Raw genomic sequence first — 13071 nt, 5'->3', positions numbered from 1 at the left:
CACCAACATGCTGCGACATATAATCCGAGCTTAGTGATGTATTGCCACAGCCACATGTGGACACTGTGGACCTGATCGAAGATAAAGATGAGGAAGGCACTGATGCTGGCAGAAGCAGTTCCAGTGAAATTTGCTTCTTCAATACAGGTGAGGATGTGCCAGTTATGCATTCTCCTCAACTTGCGACCGGTACCAATGAAGACGGGGAGGATCAAAAGGAGAGTCCCCCGAACGCGTAGCAAGCATGCGCAACATCTTCTCACGATGCTATGAAATACATACATACATACGTTTCACACGAGCCCTCTCCCAACAGTCCGGGCTAGGCTCTCAACTCCGATGTAGAGAATTAGCCAATACCAAAAAAACAAACCAATATGTTAATTAATAAATGTGTAAATATATATGTTTGGAGTCAATTCTAAAATGTTTTTATAGCGGTACTCAAAGAGTTGATGGGTATTTTAGATTTGTGGTTAAAGTGGATGTGTGTAACTTAGCGGAGGAAACGTATCCGACCCCATAAATTATACATATATGTTCTTGAACAGCATCAATAGCCGATCCGATATAGCCATGTCTGTCTGACAATCTCGATGAGCGCCTAGATCCCAGAGCAACAAAATTTTGTTTCCAGGCTCATGCGATATCACGTTACTACAAGAGAATCTGCATGCACAATATTAAAGATACGAGAATCGCAGTATTGTAGAGAGTGACCAAATCTACCAGATTGCCGATCGTTCAGATCGGATTAAAGTTATAACCAGAATACCCATCCCATTCCAGCGCTACTCGTTTTTTCTCTCGCTCGCAGAAGAAATGTGAAATCTACTATGTAGCTGTAAAAGGACAGATATAAACGAGAAGGAACGTGTGAGTCGCTTCTGGGGACGCGACTCTACTTATACCCGTACTCAGTCAGTATATACATTTTTGAACATGATTTTTTAGAATTTTAGAATTAAAAAAAAAATGTTACATTTTAAATTTGTTTGCTACATTTGTTATCTACATCTCATCTACAATGTCTATTCTACATCTAACATGTAGATTGTACATGTACCATTTAGATTCTACATCTCCCCCGCTAGGGGTTGCTCGCGCACTGAACGCGGCAGAGTGTGCGAGCGAGATGGAAAATGAGTTGCGCTGTCGTCGGCGGGAGGGGGAGGGGAAGCAACTGAAAATTAATTTCTTCATTCTGGCTATAATTATGATCCGATCTGATTCAGAATCGGCAATCTGGTAGATATGGGCATTCTGTGCCTGCCACAGATTTTCGTCCTTTGTGTGGGCGGAAGGGGGCGGGGCGAAATTTTGAAATACACTTGTAGCAGTGTGATATCACATGAGTCTGGAAACCAAATTTGGTTTCTCTAGCTCTTATAGTCTCTGAGATCCAGGCGCTCATCAAGATGGACGGACGGACAGACGGACATGGCTATATAGACTCGGCTATTGATGCTGATCAAGAATATATATACTTTATGGGGTCGGAAACGTTTCCTTCTCTGCGTTGCACACATCCACTTTTACCACAAATCTAATATACCCCTTAACTCTTTTTTCAGTACGGGTATAAAAAGATATGTAAACAGATAAAATATTTAAAAATTTCACATAAATCATAAGCTCACATATGTATGTACATATATACTGACCGAGTACGGATATAGTAGTGGACTCGCAGCCATTGCAGGATGGTCCAGAAGCCCGTTTTTTTGGCATAATAATTGCTAAAATGATAAGTTCTTCCGTTATACATATGTATGCGGTAGTTATATGTTAGTTACACTACCCGACACTATTTTTTCGCTTCGTACCAAACCAACTTTTTTTGATATATTTGGGGCTTAAAAATGCTTAATGAATTTTTTTCTATGTAGAAATATTTTTTACTGAATTTTTTTTATTTATTATTATTATTTATTTATTTAAAGAAACTGAAAAAATGTTAGAGCACTTGAACTTTGATTCGCTATTTCTTCAGTTATATCCATTCTATCACCACGAATCAAAAATCCTGTGAAAGTTGGTATAATTTTCTAGTCCACTTTATGTTATTTGTTGATGTATGAGCTTCAAATTCCGAGTATAAATTATGAAAGGACCCAAACCGTTGGGCCAGAAACGTTTCAGACGGTAAAATGTGATTTTCGGAGGGTTTTAGCTCAGCTGTTTCTCCATAGATTTTGATAAAAAATACTTTAACCGACGGCTAATTAATGCACATATACACAAAAAACGAGAAGGAACGTGTAAGTCGCTTCTGGGGACGCGACTCTACTTTTACCCAGTATACTTATACTCAGTCAGTATATAAATTTTTGAGCTTATGATTTAAGTGGATAGAATTAAAAAAAAATTTACATTTACTTTTTTTGCTACATCTGTTATCTACATCTACATCTACATATTCTCCACCAGCGGGCGCTCGCGTACATAACGCAGCAGAGTGTGCGAGCGAGAAGGAAAATGAGTAGCGTTGTCGCTGGCAGGAGTGGGCAGGGGAAGCAACTGAAAATTAATTTCTTCATTCTGGCTATAATTATGATCCAATCTGATTCAGATTCGGCAGTCTGGGCATTCTCTACGATACTGCGTTTTTAGTTTTATCGTATCTTTAAAAATGTGCCTTCCACAGATTTTCGTTCTTTGTGGGGGCGGGACGAAATTTTGAAATACACTTGTAGCAGTGTGATATCACATGAGTCTGGAAACCAAATTTGGTTGCCCTTGCTCTTATAGTCTCTGAGATCTAGGCGCTCAACAAGACGGACAGACAGGCAGACAGTCGGACAGACAGACATGGCTATATCGACTCGGCTAATGATGCTGATCAAGAATATATGTATATACTTTATGGGGTCGGAAACGTTTCCTTCTCTGCGTTACACACATCCACTTTTACCATAAATCTAATATACCCCTTAACTCTTTTTTGAGTACGGGTATAAAAAGTTTATTTGGTTCGAAGCTGCGAAATGGTGTCGGGTAGTGTTATCAGTACTTAATATATTATATGAACAAAGCCGAGGACGGAGGAGCTGCACCTCCACAACACAATCTTCCAGTTGGTGAAAACGAATTATTCCCAGTGGTGTCCACCCTGTGGACGATGCGAATCTTCTGTATGTTCACAATGCGCTAATATCATCTCTATGATTAAGCTCAAAGGCAAAATCCAGGCCGAGAATTTCGGTCAGCAGCTTCCCTTTATAGCTGTGAGATCTGTGGATATGCAGTGCACACACAGTTGGATTGAGCCATCGATCATGTGCGGTTTCTCAACACAAGATAAGGCGATTATCTCTGTCTTTCTATAGATATATTTCGCATAATATATCCTGCTTCTATTTCTATTGGTACAGCTTCAACACGAGCGAGGAGGAAAGGAGGAAAGGAGCGAAAGGAGACACTTTTGAGACAAATGCAACAGGGATTGATTTCAGTTCGTACAATGCATGCATACCCTCATGTGCCATCAAAATACACATAACCAGGAGCTTTCGCACAAGTGCAGAAGCTTTGAAAGAGAATGAATCCCACAGCGCGCAAAATCACAATGTCGATGGTCTCTTAAACTACTGTTATTTTCCACATCAGGAAGAGAATGAGTTGGGTTCTCTTCAGGACACACTGACGGTGGTTTTGCTCCTGAAAAATGCTTCGAGAGATGGGCAGCTAGAAGGAGGCCGTGATGGTGTTGGGTTGGAGATGGCTGCTGCTTCTACTGTTGTTCTTTTCCTTGGAACGAACCACCGCTGCGGATGCTGCTTCGTTGGTTGTTGTTGTGCTGCTGCTGCTGCTGCTGGTCATACAAGAACTGATTTTGTTTTGGCTTATCATGTGTAAATCAGTTTATCTACTGGTAATGAAAAGAACAGAGGTACGATTCTCGTGGTTCGCTCTTAACGGTTAGGACAACTCAAGAAAAGTGAATGCTTAGTTTTTTTTAATAAATTGTGCCTCGATTAATTAATACAAATAGTGAGTTTTTCCGTATCGCTTGGTGGAAAAATGTGCACATACATAAATGTGTATATAAAAAAACAATTTTTATTAATTATATGCAAAAGGAGTGTGAATCCCTTGAGAGAAGGTGAATGCATTTTGTGGGGAATTCTTGTAATATTTTTGAGCTGAGCCTTAATATTACCTCTTATATACACAAAGTACTAAATTAAATATAAACACATTGACGTTCCAATAGAGTTAGTTTATTGATTTCAAACTTTTATTTTTTAAAGTGTAATAATATAATACAAAAAAATAATAATATAAACTATACATAAAATATATACATATGTACACACATATGTTTGTATGCACATGTACATACTCATTCTTATTTTGGAGTGCACAAATTTTACAATAGGTCCCAATTTGCTGCGCATACTGATACCTTTAACATCGTGTATGTGTATTAACGGATATTTGTATGTATTTGTAGGTGCTGGTGCTGTGCTGGTGTTTTTGCTAACAAATCTCATCTTGTCCATCCTCAAATGTACCATTCTTGGTGTTGTTGGTACTTCTTTAAGTTCTTGCATTCAAAGCTTTTCCTGGGTCGCTTTTCACACATATACAAGCACATATTTTGGGGTGTAAAAAATGTCTCTTAGTTCTTGGCTCTCTTCGCATCCATCTCTTCTTGATTTTCATCTCTTTCATCTCACATACTAAAGCAAGCATTTCTCTCTCATCTTGGGAAAATATCCAAGCTCTAAATGAAGCCTTAACTTTAACAGTGGCACATGATGCAAGAATACTTTTATTGCATGTACATATGTATATGTATATGCATGAATGTATATGTATATGTAAAGATACTATTATCTGAACCATTTGGAACTTTGCCCCAACCATTCCATTTGAGAAATTAAATTTTAGCCTCCTTTAGCTCTTTTATCCATGGGTATCCATGGGTAATATATTATGGTTAATCTATTTTCGATTATGAAATGTACTGGGAGAGATCAGGTGCCGGCTCTGTTTCTGAGAATTTCGATCAAGAATATATTTGTATGTATGCGAGTATGCACCCCATAAAGTATATATATTCTTGATCAGCATCAATAAGTAGTCGAGCCTATATGTCGATAAATGTCGATATATATGTCTGCCTCAGATACTATAAGAGCTAGAGCAAATACATTTTTTTGGATGCTCCTATGATTTCACACTGAATCAAGTCTGTTTTAAAATTGTCCCACGCTTCTTTCCGACTTCACAAAGGACGAAAATCTGTGGCGTCCACAATTTTGAAGATACTAGAAAACGAAAAACGCAGGATCTTAGAGAATGACCATATCTATCAGATGGCAGAATCAGGTTAAGATCGGATCATTGTTACAGCCCAAATGAAGAAATTAATTTTCAGTTTCTAACCCCAAACCTCTCCAGCGCTCCAGCCGCTACTGATTCTCTCTCTCGTCCACACACTCTGCCTTGCCTCATTCACTGTACGACCTGTTCTCCGCTTAACGAGCTAGAACGGCGTGTTGGTGTGAAACATTATGTACATATATGACAAATGAAGCGAAAATATTTAAACTGATAAACTATACTAACTAAGTGCGGGTTTAAAAGTAGAGTCGCGGCAACAGAAGCGACTCGCAACGTTCCTCATGGTTTTTTTTTTAAATTTTAAATCGCATTGCAATACATATGTATTTTTGACTACATTTTGTACATATTGTTTGTTTTCTGTACTTTCAGCGTATGCTTAGGGTGAATTCGATCGTTTATTAGCCGCAATGGTAAACGATAAAGTTCCGGTGCATCGTAGTTTTTAAAGGGAAACGAACACACACAATCTGCAAAGGGGCGTTTGCAAAGATGCGGCAGGCGGAGAGTGTATTTGTCAAACGGACCGGTAATATTACTCTTGTTGTCTTAGTGGTATTGTGTTGGAGTCCAGTGGCGCAGCTTAAGGGGCCGAGCAGTACGCATGCCCAGGACACTGTATCTGTTTCACTGCCGGGAGACATTATACTTGGCGGTCTGTTCCCCGTTCACGAGAAAGGCGATGGTGCTCCATGTGGACCAAAAGTGTACAACAGAGGAGTGCAGCGCCTTGAGGCCATGCTGTATGCAATAGATCGTGTAAACAATGATACCAACATACTTCCCGGCATAACCCTAGGGGTTCACATACTGGACACCTGCTCCAGAGACACCTATGCTCTGAACCAATCTCTGCAATTCGTGCGTGCGTCGCTTAATAACTTGGATACTTCTGTTTTTGAATGTTCTGACACATCCAGCCCGCAGCTGAGAAAAAATGCCTCGTCGGGTCCCGTTTTTGGAGTAATTGGCGGCTCCTACAGCTCAGTGTCCTTGCAAGTTGCCAATCTGCTGCGCCTTTTTCATATTCCCCAAATCTCGCCTGCATCGACCGCTAAAACGCTGTCAGACAAATCACGCTTCGATCTGTTTGCTCGAACAGTACCGCCAGATACCTTTCAATCCGTCGCCCTCGTTGATATAATCAAGAACTTTAACTGGTCCTATGTATCCACAATTCATTCAGAAGGCTCTTATGGTAAGAGATAAAATTCTTCCGATAACCGATATGTATACATATTGTATACTGCGTTCGTGCTTAACTCTTATTTCACAGGGGAGTACGGGATTGAAGCGTTTCATAAGGAAGCAACCGAGCGGCACGTGTGTATAGCTGCTGCCGAAAAGGTGCCCAGTGCTGCCGATGACAAAGTGTTCGACTCCATTATCAGTAAGCTTCAGAAGAAGCCGAACGCTCGCGGTGTTGTGCTCTTTACGCGCGCTGAAGATGCGCGCGGCATTCTGCAAGCAGCAAAGCGGGCCAAATTGACGCAGCAGTTTCATTGGATTGCTAGTGACGGCTGGGGAAAGCAGCAAAAGCTTCTGGAGGGTTTGGAGGAAATAGCAGAGGGAGCTATTACCGTAGAGCTGCAGTCGGAGATCATCGAGGACTTCGATCGCTATATGATGCAGCTCACACCAAGGACCAATAAGCGCAATCCATGGTTTGCTGAGTACTGGGAGGACACATTCAATTGCGTATTGAAACAAGTTGCGACCGGATTAAATGCAAGCGCTATACAGACCCATACCGATGCCAAGACCAAACAAACTTGCGACGAAAGCCTACGACTGTCCGAGAAAGTCGGGTAAGTCTTTGGTCCAGTGACTAATAATCCCAAGTAACAAAATTGGTGCTACGGTGATGTGGAATCTATTTCTTGTTCAAAAATTTCAGTGAGAAGAGTCGGGGAGAGAGAGGGCCAAACGCCTGCAAAAATGTTTTCCTAATTCTATCATAATCATTTTTATATTGGATCGATTTGAACTAATTTGACAAAATTTTGACAAAACAGACACTCACGTATTTTTCGATTGTGACAGACGTGTAGAGTATTTATGATTTTTAGCAGTTGTTGCCAACGTCCAGAAGAGAGCGGAATAATCTCCGCTTAGGAAAAAATTATATACGAAAATTGAATATAATTTTTGTCAGGATGCCAAGTTAAGTCCATGAGTCCGCCCATCTACAGTTTGCACTGATTAATCAAAATAAATCAAATGATTAGGCTGTTCAAAGTTATGCTATCCAGTAGATTCATGGTTTTGAAGAAACTGGTCTTACATACGAGATATGTATTCCTTTATGGTGATTTTTGGAGCTTTAACGATGTTTAAATGTATTTAAAATTTCGTTTCAGATACGAGCAGGAGTCAAAGACCCAATTCGTAGTAGATGCAGTGTATGCATTTGCGTATGCACTCCATAATCTACACAACGACCGGTGCAATACTCAAAACGATCAAAATACAGAGCAGCAAAAGCATCAACACAGTGAATCTGTGTGGTACAGGAAGCCAATTGACAGCAAGTCCCAGGCATGTCCCGAAATGGCCAGCTATGACGGAAAGGATTTTTATAACAATTACCTGCTGAACGTGTCATTTATAGGTAGAGTAATTCGTATTTCTACTTGCGTAGTTCAATTTGATACTTCTTGTAATTCACAACTAATTCACAATGTCCCCGTCTCTGTCTCATTTCATCTCCGAAGATCTGGCTGGCAGCGAAGTGAAGTTTGATCGCCAAGGTGACGGACTGGCCAGATACGACATTTTAAATTATCAACGTCTTGAGAACTCTTCAGGATATCACTATAAGGTAATCATAGACATTGAAACCCCCGCGCCTTGCTAACGGTTCCACCAAAATGATAAAAAATTCAAAAATATATGACGTTGCAGGTTATCGGCAAATGGTTCAATAGTCTCCAACTGAATTCGCAAACTGTAGTATGGAATAAGGCAGCTGATCAACCAACATCAGCCTGTTCACTGCCATGCGAGGTGGGAATGATTAAAAAACAGCAGGTATGACCAACTCAGACAAATTCACTCAGGCTTTAAAAATGTAGAAATACAATTTTCAGGGAGATACTTGTTGCTGGATATGCGACAGCTGCGAATCATACGAGTACGTGTACGATGACTTTACATGCAAAGACTGCGGTCCAGGACTCTGGCCATACCCCGACAAACTTTCGTGCTTTTCTTTGGACATTCAGTATATGCGATGGAATTCCCTGTTCGCCCTTATTCCCATGGCCATTGCCATATTGGGAATTGCAGTGACCATCATTGTCATAGTTCTGTTCGCCAAAAACCACGATACGCCCCTGGTTAGAGCATCCGGTCGGGAGCTTAGTTATACTCTTCTATTCGGCATATTGGTGTGCTACTGCAACACCTTTGCTCTGGTCGCTAAGCCAACTATTGGCTCTTGCGTGCTGCAGCGGTTCGGTATCGGCGTTGGGTTTTCTATTATTTATAGCGCACTGCTCACAAAAACAAATCGTATTTCTCGCATTTTCCACTCTGCTTCCAAGTCAGCCCAGCGCCTCAAGTACATTAGCCCACAGTCGCAGGTGGTTATAACGGCATCGTTGATAGGTAAGAATCCTACATAAATATCTTTTTTAGTCGTATCTTTAAACACATCGAGTACAAAACTAAAACGATAATGTTATGTGTTGTGTGCAGCTATTCAGGTACTGATAACAATGATTTGGATGGTGGTGGAGCCGCCTGGAACACGCTTTTCTTACCCAGACAGGACCGAGGTGATACTGAAATGCAAAATACAGGATATGTCCTTTCTATTTTCGCAGCTGTACAATATGATTTTGATTACAATCTGCACAGTTTATGCAATTAAAACCAGAAAAATACCCGAAAATTTCAACGAATCAAAGTTTATTGGATTCACCATGTATACCACTTGCATTATCTGGCTAGCCTTTGTGCCCATTTACTTCGGTACTGGAAACTCCTACGAGGTATGTACCATTTTTATAGCCTTCCTACAAAGTTGTATATGATTCTCAAGAAGAGAATCTTAATAAGGCTAAATAAACAAACTAAAAGTTAGAAGTTATTTGGTAAGAAAAGAAAAATTTTTTCTGCTACATCTAGTATTCTACTTGAAGTATATATATGTGGTTTTTCACACTTATTCATTAAATTATTTTCATTTTTTTAAATACACTATGAGTTTCTGCTTTTGTATAGAAACGTTCATCTATATTTGTATATAAGACTTGAGAGAAAAAATGTGTAGTGCATCATCACGTGAGAACGGCTATTTAGTTATTCGTATTTGCCAGAAGAATACGTGATGTTTTTATCACGAAAAAAATGGATTTTTTGACGGGATGGTCCGATTTTGCTCAAATTTTGTTCAGTTGTTCGTATTTGCCAGAAACATGTTTTTACGAAAGAAAACTTAGGAATCCTTCTATCGCGAGAAAAGGGATTTTGTATGTGTTTGTTTTGTGGAAGTAGACGAAGAGGCAATTGTCAATTGAGTTATAATATGCCTGAAATAAGTAATCGGAATGTCTTTATTAATCTAACGCAAGAGGAACTGCAGATGTAAGTGAATGGAGACGTGCCCATATTGCACAGGTTCGCGCTGAATAATTACCACCTCGAATCACCTCACTTCAATTCGAGCTATAAGGTATGGCGTCAGCATGAACAATTCTCATTTTTATTTTTTTCGAAATTGCTTTAAAACATTCAGATTCAAGGGAAAATTCACCATCGAGCGGGCGCTTTGGTACATATCAATTTCGTTGGAGATCCAATTATAATTGATAGATAAGTCGACACGACATTTCCGCTGTGGCCCAGAATGACATTTTCTGATAGATTTCGGGATTTAAAAGTTTTAAACAGTTTATGGTTTTTTTTTATGGTTTGGTTTTTTAGTTTAAGAATTTTTTTTAATTTGCTATTTTTTCATATTTTTATACCCGTACTCAAAAATAGTTAAGGGGTATATTAAATTTGTGGTAAAGAGCTATAAGAGCTAGGGCAACCTAGTTTGGTTTCCAGACTCATGTGATAACACACTGCTACAAGTGCATTTCAAAATTTCGCCCCGCCCCCTTCCGCCCCAACAAAGGACGAAAATCTTTGGCAGGCACAATTTTAAAGATACGATAAAACTAAACTAACGCATTATCGTAGAGAATGCCCATGTCTACCAGATTGCCGAATCTGAATCAGATCGGATCATAATTATAACCAGAATGAAGAAATTAATTTTTTGTTGCTTCCTCTGCCACCCCCTGCCAGAGATACGCTACTCATTCTCTTTCTCGCTCGCACACTCTGCCGCGTTCAGTGCGCGAACAACCCCTAGTGGAAGAAATGTAGAATATGAATGGTACATCTATAATCTACATGTTAGATGTAAAATATACATTGTAGATGTAGATAACAGATGTAGCAAAAAAATGTAAAACGTAAAAATTTTTTTTTTTTTAATTCTTAAATTCTTAAAAATCATAAGCTCAAAAATGTGTATGCTGACTGAGTACGGGTATAAGTAGAGTCGCGTCCCCAGAAGTGACTCACACGTTCCTTCTCGTTGAGTTTTATTTTTGTTGCTCAAACATAATCATTATGGATAATTATTAATAATAATTAATACAAATAATTGTTATCAATAATGATTATCTTAAAAACTTAAACAAAATTATTACTGTGTGATTTTTATTTTTAATATAGCTTATAATGATTACGGTCCCTGCTTTACAATCCTATTCATTCTTTTTCATATATTTTGAGACAATAATGACCATAAACAATCACACAAGATGGCTAGGAATTGAGTTTCATTCGAAAAGATTGACGTTTTTCCTGTCCAAATGTCCACTTGGACATTAATTTGTTCGAAATCTTATGGGGGAATGTCAAATGCATTGTAGCAACTGCACATCCTTCAACCAGGACAAAATCAGGGAAAGTTGTTATTGGCTTAAATCCTATTGAAGCAATGGCAGGACCTTACTGATCTATACCCGGCCAGCGTAAGGCCGTAATGAAAATCACATTAATAAAAAACTAAATATTAAACCTCAAGAAACATTTACACCATGTAACATTGGTTTTAATTTCCGTTTCGATGATTTTTTTGACTGTGCAGTCGTGATTTTTTGTTTTTTTTTTAATTACGCTGTTTTGCAAATTCGAATTATGTGGAATCTACTTATCCAGGCCGACAACATAATTTTTGCCCCGTGCAAAGCACAAACACAAAAAGTGATCGAGGTGTATGAAAAACATACAGTATGGAACAGGCTAACTAAAACTACAAATAATTTTTCAATTTGGTGGAGCTGAGCCTGGGGGACCGGCTCAGTTCGAGGGCCTTGGTTCATGGCTGCGCCACTGACTACAATATGTCTGTTAGCAGAAGATGGTAATTGTATATACATACATATGCCCCACCCTTGCGGGACAAAACTGAACAAGTTTTTTAACTCTATGTACCTACATATGTATGTACATATATCAATGTTGGTGTAATTGTACTTTGCACACCATGGGACACCAAAACACCAATAATACTATATCAAAAACCAAAGCTATAACATCGCATTGATTGTTTCAGATACAAATCACCACGTTGTGCATTTCAATAAGTCTTAGTGCTTCAGTGGCTCTGGTATGTCTCTACTCACCAAAGGTATACATCCTTGTCTTCCATCCGGACAAGAACGTGCGCAAGTTGACAATGAACAGCACCGTCTATAGACGATCGGCCACAGCTGGGGCTCAGGGTCCGCCAACTAGTTCCGGATACAGTCGTACACAAGCTCCGGGAATAACAGTGCCATCGGCTGGGGCTGGTACAGCAGGTACTACGGCGACTTCAACTGACCGGCCATCGCAAAACAGCCCAAGGCCAGGCCTGGACTTGGACCTGGACCAAAGTCAAGCGGACATTGTTCACAGAGGCAATGCCAGTACCAGCAAAAATAACGATCCAGATCCCGAAGAATGCGACTACACTGAGCCATCCTGTATCCGAGTTAAGGACTAAAACTTCAAACCTGAAATCCAGAACTCGCGACTTCATTTTGATCCCCGATTAATACATTAAAATATCCATACAAATACCGATAGCCGAATTCAACAATTTAAATATACAGCTTTATCTGTGGGAAATTTTAAATTTGGAATAGCTTTGAGTCTGCTACATCGAGAAATCAGTGTGATCGTGCACATGTCTTCAGAAATATCATACGATCCAAACATTGACGAGTGGGCTAATGTCAAAGACCCATGCATCTAGTCAAACTAGTCAAACTACCAATGAAATTTAAAATTCTTGTTACCTCGGAACTCGTTTTAGTTAAGTTTTTATAAAACTATTACCTATTATTATTCTAACTGATTATGTTTTATTATGATATACATACATATGTTAATCCTATAAGATTATATGTATAATAGTGTTATTAATCTGCAATTATTCTTAAGAATAAATTTGTAGACTTTGGCTATCTCGCTAAATGAATAAACACACAGATGTTTACATATGTACATATGTATGCTTTGAATTGTTTTAAAACCCAATTAGGCTCACGATCCGCATTAGCCTAAGTCTAAAGGCTAATCAAAGGCTTTTTTAAGAATTGCTAAATGTAAGAATTGTAAGACAATTATTTTGAAGTACTAATAGAGTTACGTTAGAGATCAACGTCGTAC

At 39.1% G+C, this 13071-nt stretch overlaps 1 protein-coding gene across 3 annotated transcripts; it reads left to right on the top strand.

The window, feature by feature from the left end:
* Positions 1–3711: 3711 nt before the first annotated feature.
* On the top strand, positions 3712–12812 carry LOC111070755 (metabotropic glutamate receptor). Of its 3 annotated transcripts, none has more exons than XM_022361583.2 (9): positions 3712–3892; positions 5725–6550; positions 6629–7160; positions 7713–7963; positions 8067–8173; positions 8257–8382; positions 8442–8961; positions 9052–9347; positions 11972–12812. In XM_022361583.2, exons 2-9 carry the CDS (start codon positions 5845–5847, stop codon positions 12401–12403), a joined length of 2970 nt encoding a protein of 989 aa, XP_022217275.2. In that variant the 5' UTR covers positions 3712–3892; positions 5725–5844; the 3' UTR covers positions 12404–12812. The 3 variants fall into 3 exon arrangements, with proteins under 3 accessions (XP_022217275.2, XP_022217276.2, XP_022217277.2); XM_022361584.2 differs by having other exon boundaries at positions 3712–3993; XM_022361585.2 differs by lacking the exon at positions 3712–3892 and adding an exon at positions 4025–4105.
* The last annotated feature ends 259 nt before the right edge of the window (positions 12813–13071 follow it).

Source organism: Drosophila obscura, unplaced genomic scaffold (genome assembly GCF_018151105.1).
Source record: "Drosophila obscura isolate BZ-5 IFL unplaced genomic scaffold, ASM1815110v1 contig_187, whole genome shotgun sequence".
Taxonomy (NCBI): domain Eukaryota; kingdom Metazoa; phylum Arthropoda; class Insecta; order Diptera; family Drosophilidae; genus Drosophila; species Drosophila obscura.
This window is presented reverse-complemented; position numbering and strand designations above follow the sequence as displayed.

What these genes read in the sequence shown, in the direction of transcription:
- LOC111070755 (XM_022361583.2), top strand. Translation starts at nt 5,845, where the DNA reads ATGCGGCAGGCGGAGAGTGTATTTGTCAAACGGACCGGTAATATTACT. An exon ending in GCTGAACGTGTCATTTATAG is followed by an intron (nt 7,964 to 8,066) that starts GTAGAGTAATTC and finishes TCATCTCCGAAG; the next exon opens with ATCTGGCTGGCAGCGAAGTG. An exon ending in GAATGATTAAAAAACAGCAG is followed by an intron (nt 8,383 to 8,441) that starts GTATGACCAACT and finishes TACAATTTTCAG; the next exon opens with GGAGATACTTGTTGCTGGAT.